The sequence below is a fragment of the Trachymyrmex cornetzi genome, unplaced genomic scaffold (assembly GCF_001594075.2).
Source record: "Trachymyrmex cornetzi isolate Tcor2-1 unplaced genomic scaffold, Tcor1.1 scaffold88, whole genome shotgun sequence".
In the NCBI taxonomy this organism is placed as follows: Eukaryota; Metazoa; Arthropoda; class Insecta; order Hymenoptera; family Formicidae; genus Trachymyrmex; species Trachymyrmex cornetzi.
The window spans coordinates 493,003-512,140 of NW_017300223.1; the positions used below are offsets into that span (position 1 = coordinate 493,003).

The 19,138-nt window shown below is 33.9% G+C and overlaps 1 protein-coding gene across 4 annotated transcripts in view; it reads left to right on the plus strand.

The window, feature by feature from the left end:
- Positions 1-19,138, plus strand: part of alpha-Catr (alpha-catenin related) — a 59,775-nt gene that overhangs the window by 36,507 nt on the left and 4,130 nt on the right. For 2 of the 4 annotated variants that reach the window (XR_001940544.1, XR_001940545.1), the window contains exons 3-11: positions 9,552-9,829; positions 9,934-10,176; positions 11,984-12,247; positions 12,626-12,877; positions 13,313-13,472; positions 13,555-13,673; positions 13,817-14,146; positions 17,120-17,326; positions 17,903-18,399. Coding sequence is in view for 2 of the 4 variants with exons in the window: in XM_018520170.1 (XP_018375672.1) it covers positions 9,552-9,829; positions 9,934-10,176; positions 11,984-12,247; positions 12,626-12,877; positions 13,313-13,472; positions 13,555-13,673; positions 13,817-14,146; positions 17,120-17,326; positions 17,903-18,295 (2,246 nt within the window). In the remaining 2 variants the exon portion in view is untranslated. Of the gene's footprint in view, positions 1-9,551; positions 9,830-9,933; positions 10,177-11,983; positions 12,248-12,625; positions 12,878-13,312; positions 13,473-13,554; positions 13,674-13,816; positions 14,147-17,119; positions 17,327-17,902; positions 18,440-19,138 lie in introns of those variants that run through there. The other 2 variants (XM_018520170.1, XM_018520172.1) reach the window with 2 other exon arrangements.

A 19,138-nucleotide genomic window follows, 5' to 3' on the forward strand; every position in this document is an offset into this window, starting at 1 on the left:
TACTTTTATTCAGTTTATATTTTATTGAAAACTTTGTATTCTCCTTTGAGATTATCTTCTTCTCAAGAAGAAATTGTATTATAAGTACTTATACCAGTTTCTTCTTCACAAATAACCGAACAAATAACATTATCTCAAGCAGTAGATATTTCACCATCCTAATATTTAAAATAATTATGTTACTCGAGATAAATTCGCAATCGGAAGCCGTTCATAAATATGAAATTCGTATTGTACGTTATTTAGGACATAAGAAGCAATAAAGTAAAATATACAACTCTTTCTCGTTTTTTAATTCAGCATTATTTCTGAGTTGTAAAGTTCAAAATCTTCAACTATTCGTCAAATAGATCACAAAATTTGATTCGCGCAAAGATTTAAGAAGAAGCACCGCGAATTATACTCCAACGCGATTTTACGATTCGCGTTACGCACGGAACGATTAATATTCTTTTTAGCATATAAGTTAATATCTTATAGTCTCTTCGGCTTTTAAGAAGAGAAAAGGGACAAAGAAAGATAGAATGCATATGCATAAATGAATATTATATATAGGTTAAAATATTTCACAAAACTATCCAACATTTTCATTCGTGTAAGAGCAGATTTCTCTCTACACTTCTATAACGCATAAGGAAACATCTTTAGATTCGAACGGCAACATCAAACATCGAAAAGATACAAATTGCACCTCATACGCAACCTTGCGCGAACAACCTCTAAGAGCACGCAAACCGGAAAAGGGCTCCATACACGCAAGGATAAGGCTCGTAACCTTTGAACGTCACTCTCTGAAGTCTTATCGTCGGCAGATTATATCTTTTCGTATCTTCACGCTAAGCTGCACATTGCAGAACGACTGCTGCTACCATGTGGAAACAGCGCGCGCGATGACCCAGTTTCACCAAACCTTGAAAGGTTTTTCGTCACCTACATACAAGAAGAATCTCGACGTATCTTTGCCAAATAGCGGAGAAGTAATGGTCGAAGTAAGAGATATTTCTTTCTAGCACACCTGTTCGCTCTTCGGGGAGAATTGTGCCACAGAGAAAAGAGACGGTCTCGGTGGTCTTTCAACGTGAAAAGTCTCACACCACAAAATTAAAGATCTTGAAGAAAGCTTTCGTAGCGAGATACCTATTCAACATAGGTTTGAATTAAAAAATACTCTATAATTCGAGAATAAAAGAAAAATAATATAACATAAAGGGTATATATATATATATATATAAATATATATATATACTAGAAATGAAATATACTACACATATACCAGAATAAATTTAAAAAATTGTATCAATCTTTGTAAGATTGTAGCATCACTTATATATTTAAGAAATACTATTATTATATCAGTTATTCTTTTCGCTGTCATCGATCTTGCGCTTAAGGAAAAACGGCGATAAATAATAAACCGACGAGCTTTCGTCACAACACTGAGGTCAAAACAGGATTATGTACAATCAGAAACGGCGCGCTTCACTAATTTAGAATATCGATGAAAATTTTAGATAATAGATAAGATAATAAAATTCGATTACTAGATACGTAGAATTGCTTATCGGAGCACGAGACGTATCAATTTGAAGTAATGAAATAACGTCGAAAGAGCACCGATATTACAACAATCGTGCAGAGACATGCAAGCTTACTACCTGCTGGCTTGAATAAATCGTTTCGCGTGGTATCGCGTGTAAATCGGTAAGTGTAACTAACCGTGGAATTGCGAACGCTATATCGTGCTTGTGGGATTCACTATGACACAACACGCGACGAATTTGTATAAACCGTCGGCATCGGTGGTTTCTGCATACAGATCACTCTTCGTACATATACGTTTGAGGTTGTACTACTATTATCACGAAAACCATCATTTCTCAAAATAGAAAACCAAAAATCTTTGTGAAATACCGAGTAGAATTCGAAATAGAATTTCAAATAGCAATTATACGTGATAGGTCGCACACGTTTTCGACGTGCGAATCAAAATCGAATGGTAGATTCGCAACATTGTACGGAATGCTTAAACACTTGGTTATTCTCCCTTTCTCAAGATAACGCTATTTTCGAAGCTCGGTGGAATTTAAACTTGCGCACCAGAGCAGCGGTGACAGAGAACAAGCGCATTACTATAACGAAAAGCGACTACCGTAAAAGATAAATGGTAATGCTAAATTTATATATAACTGGGGAGAAACAGCATACGGTAAGCACAAAGCAACGCTGAGGAATAGTCGCACTTAATCGTATCTAATCACAAACACAAACAGCCTACAGTCACTGCCAACTGTAGTGAGTGCACTCGAGCAAGTTGATGAATGCGTAGACATTTGGTCCGACATCCATTTCAAATCGGGTGATAATTACTAAAAGATTATAAAGACCACATTTCATAGTATATTAATATGTAGCACGTAGTAATATTAAACGGAGAGTACGTAGAGTGCTTTTCATTTAGTTATTCATTAGCTCTTCTGTGACATATCGACACTCTATTGCAACGAAATAGTCATTGATAATCAATCGGAATCATCATGTATGAAAAACAAATGCAAAAGCAGAGATCGAATTCGAGATAATTGGCAATAAAATGCAGTTATATGCAAATAAAGGCTGGAAATATCGCGATGCGCGGGGCAAAAATAAATTGTCCGAAAACTGAAATATAGAACGGGTGAAATCGAAGGAAAATCATCAATGCGACGTTGTTAATGAAACACGTTGTGAATTTTGTAGTTCCAATTTTATTCGTTCGCGATTACGTCAATTGACGTGAAATAATAGTCGCTTTCTTTGTATCTTCTAATATAAATATTATTAATATTAGATTTATATCTTGATAATCTTTTACGTTCAAACCAATTTAGCAAACAAAACATTTATTAATTACTGTTATTAGAACCAAAAAAAGTATATATTAGTTTAACTTGTATGTAAAACATTAGTAATATTTCGATAAAACATGCATATGCAAAATTAATATAGATATTAGAGAGTTTATATACAGTTCTCTATCAAAGTATCCGGTTAATTTGCTTGTGTAAACAGATTAATAACCTCGACAAATTGATCAATTTAATACACGATCGTTGAAATCAAATGCTAACGATTCTATCGCGATTTTCTTCGCACAAATAAGCCGACATTTCCCAGACGTAACGGTGATAAATCCATTTTTATGATGGAACTAACCGAATAACAAAAAGTTTTCAGCTTGCAGCATATACGGGCACAAGAGAGAGATTTTTATCATGACGTGTCACTTGGGAAAAACGCGATATAAATTCACTCGGCGTATTTTAGTAACGGACAATAAAAAGGCCTGTTCAGATAAGGCTATCGTAAAAATCGATGAAAGAAATAATAAATTGGATTATACTATGCAAACTTACACAAAAAGCCGTACAAACGAAAGTCGCATTGTATACCTAAGATCTGTAATATGTAAAGTGAAATACTATTAACGAAGAAGCGTAATGTAAATATTGGAATAATTTAACGACGCGGACTGATGTAAGCGCGGATAAATGTTTCGCTAACGAGTAAAGTTAGTGATTCATTAGTCACATTCATCGTCATTGATCGTTCATAAGCTCACGTTATCGTGGTTATCATAAAACGCTGTTCCGCGCTATTTACTTCTACGGTTTAATGGTACTCTCTGATAAACGCAACCATTCGTGTCGCTTGCACAATTATAAATCCACATTATATATACACGGTAATTCATTTTAATCTTAATAGATAAATATATTTTGAAAATATGCAATTTTACCAAAAAGCATTGTATTGTATTGTATTTATTAATCCTTGCCTAATGGCTTAGGATGGTTTCCGGTCTACATAATTTCTTTACAATAAATGTATCTTGTTATATATTTCAAGTGTGTGTGAAGCTGGCGTATCATTTGGTAGAAATTCATAAAATATTGTGAGAGTTCTGAACGTATTTTCAATAGTTCTATAGTTCTAGATGGATAAAACTAATAGTTCTGCTCTCTAAAGTGGAAAAAAAGTGAAAGTACTAACTGAGACGCCAGGTTCACGCAGCGTCTCACTTTGTCCTACGCAAATTTTGACCATAGATTCTTGTAGGATTTTGAAAAACAAAGAGTTCTAGATGAGTTTCCGAAAGAGTTCTGGCGATAAATAATGTTATTTTTAATTTTTAATAATATTTTAGGCCAAAAATACAATTTTCAGCAATAAAGATGAGATGCTGTCCAATTATCGACAGTTCTGAGAGTTCTGTGATAATTTTTGTGCAATACTGAATGTATGCTAACGCCTTCCGAAGAGTTCTGATGATAAAAATTTACAAATTTTTTAAACAAATTTTAATACCCGACAAAAACGCTTTTTAGGCTATATGTGTGAGACGCTGGTCGAAATCAGAGTTTTGTGAGACCTATTAGCACATATGTCTCACAGAACTCTCTGATTTCGATCAGCGTCTCACACATATAGTATAAAAAGGACCTATTTCGCGACTTAAAATTGTTTAAAAAATTTATAAATAATTTTTATCATCAGAACTCTTCGGAAGGCGTTAGCATACATCCGTAGCTACACGATAAACACAATATGTCTCACAGAACTCTTTAATTTCGACCAGCGTCTCACACATATAGCATAAAAAGCGTTTTTCTCGGGTATTAAAAATTGTTTAAAAAATTTGTAAATAATTTTTATCATCAGAACTCTTCGGAAGGCGTTAGCATACAGTATTGCGCAAAAATTATCACAGAACTCTCAGAACTGTCGATAATTGGACAGCATCTCATCTTTATTGCTGAAAATTGTATTTTTGGAAACGTTAGCATACATCTGTAGCTACACGATAAGCACAATAAGTCTAACAGAACTCTCTGGTTTCGACCAGCGTCTCACACATATAGCATAAAAAGGGCTTATTTCGCGACTTAAAAATTGTTCAAAAAAATTTGTAAATAATTTCTATCATCAGAACTCTTCGGAAGGCGTTAGCATACATTCAGTATTGCACAAAAATTATCACAGAACTCTCAGAACTGTCGATAATTGGACAGCATCTCATCTTTATTGCTAAAAATTGTATTGTTGGGCTAACATATTATTAAAAATTAAAAATAACACTATTTATCGCCAGAACTCTTTCGGAAACTCATCTAGAACTCTTTGTTTTTCAAAATCCTACAAGAATCTATGGTCAAAATTTGCGTAGGACAAAGTGAGACGCTGCGTAAACCTGGCGTCTCAGTTAGTACTTTCACTTTTTTTCCACTTTAGAGGGCAGAACTATTAGTTTTATCCATCTAGAACTATAGAACTATTGAAAATACGTTCAAAACTCTCAATATTTTATGAGTTTCCATCAAATGATACGCCAGCTTCACACACACACATATATTTCAACGCACATTTTAGCACACACTTTAACATAATAACATTGATTACACTATATTACTCTTCCTATATTATCTTATTCTATTCAGACGTCAGCAAAGTCAGCAAAGTCACTCGGTATATTAACTCAAATTAAATTAACAACAAAGTCCAACTTATATATATCTGAATTAGCAACAATATCTGAACTTACATATAACTTATATATATCTGAATAAACAACAATATGGTATCCAAACGTGGTCTTTGATATCTTACGTCCATCCTCACAAAACATCGCTTAGGATTTATATATTCTGTCCGTCTAGTTAAAGTCCTCTTTCGTCTTTGCTATTTCCCTCTTTTTTACTTCTTTTCTCGCCTTTTCTACCATCTTTATTATTCCAGTCCTTTGCCCTCTTCTCCCATCTGCATTCCATTCTTTCTGTTCACACTCCGTTAACACGTGACACGTACTCTCCTTTGCAACCTGGCATATTCTGCATCTCCTATCCTCTTCCTCTCTCCAATACTGACCTCCTCTTGTTTCATTTCCACATCTGTATCTGGCTATTATGCTCCTATCTTTCATCCTTTTCTTCCCTTCCAGATATTTTTTATCAAAAAGCATTCCAAATAAATAATATTTAAAATTTAGAGTAATAATATCAATTATGTCAATATAAAAACTTTTTCATTATTTCGTGAGAGAAAGCCCGTTTGTAAATAGATAAAAATAATTTCTTTTCTTTAAATTTGTATTTTACTTGGTTAATTACTGCAAGATTGCTATGCTAAAAAGATATACCAATCGACATGGATATATCCAGTTAAATCCAAGAATAAATCATAGCATTGATAACGCTCTATTATCAATGTAAATTATTCGTTTATGAGTTTTCCTAATCACGCGAGTTAAAGCAACGCGTATAATTGTTCTTTCAACATTATCGCGTGCCAGCAGAAAGTTACAAAGATAGCAATTAAGCGATTGATACGCATCTTGGAAAACTTTAGTTTGTTCAAAATTTACAAACCGTATTTCATAACAATGATTTGATTTCCTCACATCTACGTGATAAATTAATCTTGTATATATAATGGTTCAATTAATAATAACGTGGAACAAAAAACAGTATTTTCCGCTCGTGAACAAGAAATACAAACGTAAATGTCAATCTCAAGTTTGATGTGCTTATCCCAGCTCGATATATTTTGTCCTGTGAATCACGAAAAGCACACTCCTAGAACACGCTGTGCGCGTCACATCCAAGCAATCTCTCCAATTGCAATCCACCCAATGCGTCCACCAATATCGAGATATGAGGTACGTGCTCTATTTGCTTCCTTATGCTCAAAAACTCTTCCATAAAGACCGAAATTAGACAAACACTTTTATTAATAAAATAGTTTGCTTATACAGGGTGTTAGTTAAGTATGTTCCCAAACTCAACAGAGTGATTCTTTGGTTTATTTCAAGTAAAAAAGTCCATATAAACATGTGTCCTAAACGGCTTAGTTTCCAAAATAAAAAAATTTAAACGTGTAGTAATAATCTGTTTATTTGAAAGAAATACAATTTGAACTAGTCAAAAACTAGTCAAAAACAGAAAAATAAAAACAGGCTTCAGTTCTTCTGACGAAATAAAACAATTAGATAAATTGTTGAAAATGTCCACCTTGCGCCATAATACATCCATCGAGCCTTCTTCTCAAAGATTGACGTACAGGCTCAAAGATACCAGGTGTGTTACGTATTGCCTCGCATGGGGCAACTATTCGATTCCTCAAATCATTCTCATTCTCAATTGGGGTGGTATAAACCAATGATTTCAGATGCCCCCAAAGGAAATAATCCAAAGGATTTAAGTCTGGTGATCTAGGAGGCCAAAGTTGAGTTCCTGCTCGACCTATCCTGTATTTCGGAAACTAAGTCGTTTAGGACACATGTTTATATGGACTTTTTTATTTGAAATAAACCAAAGAATCGCTTTGTTTGGGAACATACTTAACTAACACCCTGTATGTTGCATCCAGCGTTAATTACATAGTAATTAAATAAGTAAAATGCTACATTCAAAAAAGAGGAATAGTTCTTACTCATTGATATATTTCTCTCTTTCGTGATTTGTGAAATATAGACAATTATAAAATAAATATATAGACTTTACAAAGTTTATGGCTCATAATTATTCTGATAAATACATGGAAAAAAAATCGATCCTCGATTATCGGAATAATAACTGAATATGTAGTTATATACGAAATGGTATGAAATCAGTGCACTTCGATTTTTAAATTAGGTCAAGTTCTCTTACGTAACAGTTAGTCTATATAAAACGCTATAAGGATTCCATATCGAACCGACTAATCTTACAATGCTGGCATCGCTTTACTAATCAGTTCGATAAAAGGATATATAAGTGATTTGCCCTTTAAGAGAATACTGGGCGCGGTAACACAGAAAAAGAATAATGCCATATCTTTAATCGTTGCGTTAAGTATTCAATTACGGATGTCTTACATATTCTTTAGCAATGTCTCGTGATAGCTTATACAGCAAATATTTATAAATTATATATTTTAAATCATATACCTACATATTAAATTATATACATGTAGTATATATAATAATTAATTTTGAAGTTTGCAATCGAGGGGGTAACCACTAGCTGAAATATTGTCCCACAGATTATATGACATCATATGATTTCATCTGATTACAAATAATTGTTTTCACTACATATTAAGTCATTTGGTAAAATATACGAATTTATTTAATATTATACAATAATTTATCGTGGTTGCATATATAATTATACATAGAGAGATTTCATATAAATTTTATAATGATTTCGAGGACTCTGTCCCACGATTGCATTAAGTGGTTACCCCCTCGTTTGCAACACACTGTTGAAACGAAGAAGAATGAAGCAGTGCTTTTCTCGTTAACTAATGAGAAAAGTATCCATCAAGTAAAACGATGAACAAGTTCTACTGAATAAGAGTAATGCGCAGTTGCCTATGAGAAAAGCTTATAAACATTGAGTTGATGAAGAAACTATTCGGAAAAATAAATTAATGAATAAAATTTATTTACATAGATATGCGACATGAACAATAGAACATTGTTACAGGAGATTTGTAGACATACATAAATTTATTTCATTAAACGCCCACAATCAGCGTTTTCTCATAATTATTCAATATAAAGGAACAAATAGAACTGATTATAATCAATTGTTCTCTCATCGATTCTCCCTGTAATAGTTTTCCTTTAGGACATCGTGAGTTCCTAATGGCGATGAACAATTAATGATAATAGATGATAATAGCCAGCGGCGATATTGTGTTTCGCGTTAATTACGGCTTTCTAATTCCGAAAATAATTATTTAATAATACAGAACACCTCTCATGTCTCATACTCGAAGAGTTTCCAATCGATAACGATATTATTAGAAAACGTTATGCACAAATGCAACTTACAAAAAGCTCTTTAATGTAGATGTTTATGCTGATTTCTGTCAATATTACATTGCTAGGAAGAGCTAAGAACAATTTTTTACCATTATTTTTTATCATCACTATCAATAAATTGTATATACCAATTAACGTTAATTACTCTTATTAATTTCATTCTATGACTTTTTTAATGTTAGATATTATAGACTTGTTTAAAAAATATTGGCTTTAAAATTACAGTTAATAAATTTCAAATAAAAAGGAATAAGAATTAGTTAATGTTTCCATTTCAATACGTTCAAAAATGCAAATACACAATGCTGCGTATTTGCTATTTCAATTTTCCTATAATTTCTTAACGATAAGCTTAATTAAGTATTGACATTGTTTAGATAAGATAGCGAATGTGCGAAGTATAACTAATTACGATCGTTCAAGAGCACCCAATTACTCGTAACCGTCGTACTTAAGTCAAGGAGTTCGGTCATAATTAAATCAGTTACTCCGATTTTACGGTGACACACGATAAAAAGGCGAGATGTTTAATTCATTAGTATTCCTTGTCCGGCACACTCGCTCAAAATTCATCCGATCGATCTCTTTCAAGAATTAAATCTTATAGTGGAATAAGTAGAAAGGACTATTACTTTACACATATTTTAACTTCTACAGATATACATACATTATAAAATTAGACAATGCAGTCCGATTATGTTACATTTAGGCTCAGCAATCGAGAAATTATGCGAATGTGCCTTGGAAGACAGCTTGGCTGACCGAGGTTCCGTCGTAAGAGCTGCCAGATGTCTCCTAGGCTCAGTGACCAAAGTCCTCCTCCTGGCAGACATCGTCGTAGTCAATCAATTGCTTCATGCCAAGGATAAGGTCGCCCGCAGTCTCGGGCGCCTCGAAAGTGTCTCGAATTTCACAGAATTCGTCAAGGCGTTTAGCCAATTTGGAGGAGAGATGGTCGAGTTGGCACATTTAACGGGTGATCGTCAGGTGAGATTTATTTCTTGCAAATCAATATTTCATTCATGAATTCTATATTAATTTCTATTAGTATATACCGTGATTTAATTAAACTTTTTACACTTTATTTTCAGAATGATCTCAAAGACGAGAGGCGACGTGCGCAGATGGCAGCAGCCCGACAAGTATTAGAGAGAAGCACCATGATGCTACTCACGTCCAGCAAGACATGTCTAAGGCACCCCGAATGTCCATCCGCTAAGGAGAACAGAGACACCGTTTTTTGCCAAATGAGAAGAGCGATGGATCTGATACATTACGTTGTCAAGGACGGAGTATTAGACTGTAGCGAATCTCAATCCTACTCGAATTCACAGGTAAGCTGTCTATATCAAGAATACTTTATAAACGCCCATAAATGATGAAAACATTTACCACTCAACATCATTAAAATTAATTTAATAAAGCTAAAAGAGTAATCAAATTGTGAAATTATATAATAATAGTTTTTTCGATATTTATCTATTCACGATCTATTAATCTGCGGAACAAAATAGCGAACTATTTAAAAATTAATATAAAAATACCCAGACAACACGCAATGTCTACAAGATGTCTTTATGATGTCTTTTAAATATCTTTTAGACATGTATTTATACCATATATTCCAAAAGAGGTCTTCATAACGTTTTTTAAACATGTACGTATGTTGTTTGAGTAATGAGAAAATAATTATCGATACCAATATTCTCGCGTTAAAGCTTGCCAAGAAACACTATAATAATCGCAGTTGCCAAATAAGCATGCGCCTCTCATTATTATGCTACAGCGAAAATACATATCCATATCGTAAGGATTAAAAAAGTAATACATGATAAAATGTTTCTGAAAGTCTTGGAAACGTTCCAAAGAGCCTTTGCCCGCCAAATTGTGATTTACAAATCCTAATATGCGATTTAAATGACCTTGAGCCGCGATCTATTACCGTAGCAGAAGTTGTAAATGAGATATCGAAATGATCTTAGTACGACTCGAGAAACCCATAAATATAATAGTACGTCTGGCCTGGTGAAATCGATAAGCCGTGGTCGAAGATGGTATATAGGAGAATCAATGGAATATGTCCTACAAATATCAATGGACTACGATTGCATACCACACAATCGATTATTCATGACGATGATTATTTCGGCTTTGATAAATTTGTGATCGCTAATAATTTATATATTGTTAATACGGAGGATTATTTAAATATTTTTTAATAATCTTCCGTATTAAGTACATTTTAATATATTTATTATTTGTATTTAGATAATGAAAAAAATTAACAGTGCAAAACTATCGAAAGAAAACCTATATAACGAGAAATTGGAAGCAAAATACGAAAAAAAAATTCCACTCATGGATTTAAAACGGATAATTATTTAATGCCGAAATTATTACATACTCGTACATGGATAGAGTGTAAATCATAAATCATCCCATACAAATTTTATGTTAAAATTAAACATCTATTAAAAATTGCTTATAAGAAATTAAATTGTGGCAGTGCTGGCGAAATTTTGTGGTTGCATAAAAAGTCTATTCAACGGTTATCCAAAAGCAATGATGAAAAGTTTTCACCGCAGGAGAAAAATTGTTGCATCATAAATAACACGGTCATTATAAAGAATATGAATGGTTATTCGCATCATGCCAAATTGTGCACCAGCATTTATATATCGGTATTTCGACGCGCGATGCTTTCATTCCGTACCAGATTTCTTTTAGCATGAAATAAAAGAGGGGAAATATTTCACGTATTACCGACACTTACCGATACTGTTGGGTCATGTTGAACAACTTTTATCCGTAGAAAAATATATCCTTACATTTTACACTCAAGTACTATCCACTTTCCATGCGACATAATCGATTTTGAAGTGATTGTAGACAACCTGGCCAAGTGGGACGACGCTCCCAAACGTGACATCTCTAAAAGATTTAATATTATTTGTGTCGTGTCTAATATTCGTCAGAATATAAGTGTTTTCCAACGTTATAAAATATGAGTGTGCGAAAAAATATAGACTCGTTATATATATTAAATATTTTAAAATATTTAAATAATTAAGATGTTTAAAGAAAGGTATCTGCTACATTTTTCAAGAAAAATATTTCTTCTACGACTGCCATTATTTGCAGAGTCCGCAGCAGGAAGACTGGGATAGCAGTACCGTTTGCTCAGCTTTGAAACACTTCGAAAGGCTCGTCGAAACAACGAGGATGACCCTGCTGGGACCGGGTTGTCGCGAAACACTTACATCAGCGCTTGAAACAGTGGTCGAGAGGACACAAGACTTCACCGACAGCGCTTATACGAGTCACGAGCACAGGGAAAATATTCTTCTGCTTTGTGATCGCGCGAAACTCGAGCTCAATACACTCTTACGGATCGGCAATAGTATGGTGAGTCAATAAAGTTTACTCTATTTTACAAGAAAAATGCGCGCGACTAAATATTTAATAATATTTAATAATACTTAATAATATCGTGTAAGAATGCGCAAAAAATCTTAGTACTATTGATTGTGATAAGACTTGTAAAGTGAAAATAATAACATAATATTGAAATCATCTAAAAGAGATAAAAAAGCAGAGTCTACACAGTTGTTGGTGCGCTATAACGATAATATTTAAAACTAGTTTACTAGAAACAAATTAGCTTACAATAAATTCTGGTAAAAATGACCGAATATGTTTCGAATAACATAATCCGAATAAAAAATATTCCCTAATAAATCAAACATGATAAAGTATGAAATGATGAATATCGTATTCCATCAGAATTACGAGGGCGGTGGAGGTTCACCTAGCTCGGAAATGGAACAAGCGGTGATGGGTGTGTTACGGGCGACTAGAGACCTTCGCCAGCAGCTCAGCGCGACGACGATGGAACAGGCCGGCGATCTTGGCCAAGTGACAAAAGCCGGCCAGGAACTCGTGTCAACGATCAGAAATCTCGCGTTGGCCAATGACATCGACCGTCTGCAGGAGAGCAGCGACAGGTTCCACGAGTATATCGAACACATTCTCGAAGTAAGCTCCCAGACGTGGCCCACGCACTGCATGTCCGCATTCGCATGCACGTGCATTCTAAGTTCAAAGTCCACGAATAACCAGAGTTCTTTTCGAAGAATATTATCGAATTACGAAATTGGCATGCCTTAATTTTGCATTGAGTTGGTTCTAAAACATATTGATTTATTAAACATAGTACGCAGGGATTACATTCATCATTTCTAGATTGCAATCAGTTGCAGCACCCCTAATTGGATTTATTTTCACGTCTAACTTTAAGTGAAGTTTAGACCACGTAGTTCATTGCTCATATCTGACGTTAACAATAAATCTCTGTGACTTTGAAGTGATTTACCAATACAATGCATATAAAAATTGGAATACACGGTTATTTCTTTATCGATATATAAGTCTTCGAATGTTGGAATTATTGCATATTATTCTTCCTTCTAGGTATGCAAACTTCTGAGACACGTTGCGCTTTCGGAATCATTGCAAGTGTCGGCCAAGTTCACGGAGATCAACTTAAGAATATATGGTCCTCAGGTCGTAACGGCCGCGCACACGTTAGCTAGGCATCCCACCAGTAAGATAGCTAAAGAAAATCTCGAAGGTAAGTCATATAAACGCTTTAATAACCCACTAAATTTGCAACAATGATTGCTAATCATTTAACGTTTTTATATATTTCACAGTATTTGCTGACATGTGGCAGTGGCTCATGACTGATGTGACGACAGTAGCGAAAGATGTTTTGGAACTCAGTCAAAACCGGCCAGAGAAACAGGTTTACATGTCTTTACCGCGGCCAGGGGTACGCATAATCATCTCAATAAACGATCTCTCAATACATTCTATATCATATTAATATATAAATTTAAAAAATCAAGAAAAACTCTCTACTTGAGTTATTTCTCATTAGATATAATGAAATAAACGGTATACGCTTTATTTTAGAAACATGGCACGACGAGCAAACCGCTAAAACCAGTACGGTTGGACAGCGAGGAGCAGGCAAAGATCGCTAAGGCAGGACTCGAGATGAAATTGATAACCTCGGAGATGGATGCCGAGACGGAAAAGTGGCAGGAGAGCGGAAGCACTCTAGAAGAGAACAACGACATCGTGAAGCGGGCGAAGAATATGTCATCGATGGCATTCTCGATGTACCAATTCACGCGAGGTGAAGGCGCCCTGAAGACCACCCAGGACCTATTCACCCAAGCTGAGTATTTCGCCGAAGAGGCAAACAGATTGTACAAGGTTGTGAGACAATTCAGTTACCAGGTACGTAGCGGCCGGCTAATATACCGATGTAGATCGAAAGAGAGATGACACACGTTTTTTTAATTGGACTGATGTTGATATATCTATATATCATCCTTACTTCTATAATCATTCTTTTACCATTGTTTATTATACGGACTCTATATTGGACTTGATTCCGCGTTTCTTGATCCTCGCTATATTGGAAATCTTTTCACTTATACATTCGCTGTTGAGTTTTCGTTTCTTCGTAAGTCGCAACGTCGAAGCTGCATCAAGTCTGCATCGAAAATTTACTTATATCTTAATTCATGCTAATATTTTTATAAATATTTAATGGTAGATGATAACAATAATTATTGCTACTTTAACATTCAATAAAAGAAATTTCATCATACGTAGAAATGTAGAAATATTCGCATATCTTTCATATCGTAATACCTTCAAAGTAGATATATGTTGATATGTTGAAATACAGGGTGAGTAAAAAGTCCCGAACCGGTAAAATATCTCGAAAACTAAGCATTTCCGAAAGAAATGTTTCCTCTAAAAGTTGTAAGATTTTAAATGATATGATAATAATAGCTGGTGTCGAGAGCTTTTCAAAACACTACAATAAAGTTATTTTTCATAAAGTACTTTTCGAGTTATGAGGTTTGAAAGTTACAGCACCACTGGCATTAGCATTACGCAATTTAAAAAAATCGACATGATCTTAACCTGACCTTGGCGACACCACCCAAGGTCAGACTTTTGTAGGAAACATTTCTTTCGAAAATGCTTAATTTTCGAGATATTTCACCGGGACTTTTTACTCACCCTGTATACTACTTGATTTCAGTTGAATTTTATTATAAAGCTTAATTTCTGATTGTTTCATGAAACGATTGCTTAAAAAAGAAATCAATAATATTTTCAGTAATTTTTTCAGTAGATAGATGATAAAAATTAAAAAATTAGAATAAGTAATTTAACTTTTAACAAGTGTAAAAATAGAAAATATCAGTTGAAAGCGCTAGCTTACTACCTTGTTATTATTTTATTTTATGCTACTATAAATGTAGCTTCCAGACCAGAAGTAGCTTCGACATGCGTTATTAGCATTAGACATGTTCGAATTAACACGTTTGCTACCCTCTTTCGAACCCCTCCTAGCTAGGCCGAATATATAGTAACCTGAAACCACTTTGGTCTCTCTTTATACTCTTCTTAAGAGAAACAACAAGACGCTAACCTTGTAATATATTCTGTATTATATACAATCCTTTTTATACCCTCGCTCTTGAATGCCTCCATCCAGGTAACTTTTTCTCTCTTTACTTTAGACCCTTTTGAACTAATAGATATCATTTTCGCCCTAACAAATCATTCATTGCCATATATATATATATATTTATATGTATATATAGCGCTCACTTTCTCTGCAGCGTCAATGTTCTACTGTTGTTGGGTGTTGTCATTACATTTGTATATACTATGTTTGTATTGCTATGCAACATCACGCACGTAGATTTTCTTATTGATCATTACGAATAGCATAGAAAATTGTTTTATATAAAATATAAGCAAATATAAAGATGTTGGAGAAACGGTTAGAATTAATATTTAAGAAAGAACTATTTCAAGAGTCATCGCAAAAAAACTGCCGTGACGATTCAGTATACTCATATAAGAATCAAGTACCTATAAGTATAATTTGCATTCAAAAACTCAAATTTAAAATTTTTTATTTGTATTATAATTGTTAGTGTACGATTTAAATAAGTTTCGAAGATTGGAGCAATTTTCGCGTATATCACGTCATTTAAATTGTCATTAATGAACGTTTATGATTTTGTGTTAGTAAATCTATTTTATGTACATACATTTACAACTTTTTTTGTACGATTAGTAAGGTGTGTTTTAGATGCTACGGGAATGCTTCCGTCTATGGACGACGTCTATGTGCATTGTGGTCCCTCTCCTTCCACTATCTGGGGCATGAGTATTATGTCTCACAATTTTTGCTAGCTTCCTTCATCGTATGTTTTATTAAGCCAACTATCAAATAATATTCATCAATAAATATCTACATAATTAAATGCTTATTAATACATAATTAAATACTTCAGATATTAAAAATTAAATCTTTAAAAAAGTTAAAATCTGAGAAACTTTTCTGTTTTTTCTCGAAAACATTTGGTCATTAATATTCTTTGGTAACTAATTCATTAACATTTGATAAATTAATATTGTCTCGAAAAAACAAAATTCATGAAGTAAGCTTGCAAAATAATAAGGTCTGTACTATTTCACTGCCACTTCACACAGTTACTTTAATATCTGTATCAAGAAATCTTTTACGTGCCGTTAAAGTTTTGCATTGTGTTTTCCTAGGACAGATAGATGATCTTTCTGTTAACTTCTTAGATGTAAACTTCTAAGTATCTACGATACGTATTACAAAGTATTTATTATTAGTCATTTAATAAACTATCACAACAATAGAATCAAGCATCTTGCTTTACAGAATCTTTAAGAAATGCTAAATATATACAGAATATAATATCGCAAGATAAATACGTTCAAAAATTTTTCAACGATTGTTAATCTATACTTATTATTTATCTATACTATATTATCTATATTTACATTATTTATTTTATTTATTTATCACGTGAATCCAGAGAGAAAATATAATAGCACATGCTGTAAATTATTTGTTTAGACTTATATGTACTTAAATGTCTTAATATGAAAATTATTATTAAACAATAAAATATAACTCTTAAAGACATATAACATATCGAAAATAAATACTATAAAATTTTAAATAATTTTGTTTTGATATATACATATATATATACCATTTTACAAATTATTTTTATCAATAATTAAATGCTATATATTAAATGCTTTTATGTGTTATTCGGTCGTTGAAAATTAAATATGAACAAGTTTATTTTGCGATACGAACGAAAACGTAAGTTTGTATACGATGTTACATGGGTGCAGGTACCAGGTGGACCACACAAGAAAGACCTCTTGGAAAATTTGGATAGAGTGCCGACTTACGTTCAACAATTGCAATTCACCGTGAAGAATCCTACCGTCGGCAAGGCCGCCACTTTTACGAAGGTCGACAATGTTATACAAGAAACAAAAAATCTCATGAATGTGATCTCGAAGGTGGTCACAACGTGTTTCGTCTGCGCCACAAAGGTGAGCCATGAGAATATTTTATATACCCGATCTATCTACTTTCTGAATGAACGAAGACATGTTTATGCGCGAATTTCTTTTATGACTGAGGTTGCCTGTATTGGACGAGTTTGTATACGATCTAAGAGAAAAGAAAAAAAGTATAATATTTCATTCATAATACCTTACCATATTTCTTGCTGATATTAAAACGTCAGCAAAAATAGCAAATTTTACATTTACAGGTAACTTTAGCCTTTCAGAGCCATTTATATAAAACAGTAACACAGAGCTGAAATTGAAAAATGACATTGAAAATTATTTATGAAATAACATGAATTAAGAGATTGTGAAATTCTCTTCAGAATGTATTAATCTGCGTGAATATTTGTTGTATCGAAATATTAGTTGTTATCGGCATAAAATATTGTCGTTACTTTTACCGAATTAATGTTACAAATAATTTGCGTTTTCATATTGTAAGATCGTTTCAAGTATTCGCACAGATATCAGAATCGAAGAGCCACAGAGACACGCGTTCAGGTGAAAGATAAATCGAGTGTACGTCTATCTCCTTCCATTCTATTCAATACCTAGCACAATCTCATCATGCCGCAATACATGGAGCTCAGCCCGACGATAATGCCCGGCCAGGCCGAAGAGGATTGTTTATATCCGATTAGTCCGCAATTGTTGCCCTCCACGAGCCCTTACGTGCAACCTCATCCACTCACATCCGCGCAATTTCACAATATCCTAAAACCACCCCCTAGCCTGAGCCTGTCCCTACTCCCCTTCAATTACAGCCCGGGACATCCCAATGTCGGGCTGTCCCGGAATTCTGGCTCTTTCGTGCATTCGTCCGTCTTACCGTATACGACGCCCGGAACGCAGCAGCCACCCTACTGCCTACAGAATCTGCAGCTCCTCCAACTGCAGCTGCACCATGCACAACTGCAGCACTTAAGACACTCAACGCTACCGAGATAATAGCAGCCTTGTGTAATACGTCGTGCCGTAGCACGTGGCACGTGACACTGTCGTTTCACGCGCACGCACGAACACGTCGAGAACACTACACGTTCTTTGTACAGGTTCGACCTTGGTTTCATTTCAGCTTCTTCGTTTTATTTCGTATCACCTAATTTCAATCATGCTAGGATCCAATCGTCGTAATTTCAATAACAGACTTCTACCGATAAAACGGTTACTTTCTTTTTCGATGAATTTCAGAATGCAGGGTTATGTTGGGGGGGTAAGTTAATTTTTTCTTTTAACTAAGTTAAGTATTTCAGAGTCTTATAAATAACAGAAATGACAAACATATACTTCATTTAGAATATACTCTATATTTTATTGAAACTTTTTGTCTAAATATATATATATATATATATATATGTGTGTGTATATATATAGATTTCAATCTATCAAAAACTAGATATATTAAAATATACGGGTTTTGCTAGATTGAAATCAATATATAATGTAAATAATATTGGTATAGGAATAAGTTTCCGCCCATTGTAGAAAGATGTCGTTAGTAGCGTTGCTTGTGTGTTTGATAGAACGGCAACACATGTGTTTGAAAAGTTTGTGTTCAAACTTTTGAGCCCAATAGTTGGCATTCGTTCGAAGCGTAAAAAAGAGTAACTTTTTTTGCGTTGAAGATGTCGGAATTTATTCCAAAAAAGCAACATTTGCGGGAAGTTTTACTCCATTAATTTATTTTAAAGAAAAGTGCAGAATCGTATCGTTTGCTCGTAGATGTTTACGGTGAGCATACTCCATCGAAAACCAGTTGTAAAGAATGGTTTCGGCGATTCAACAGTGGTG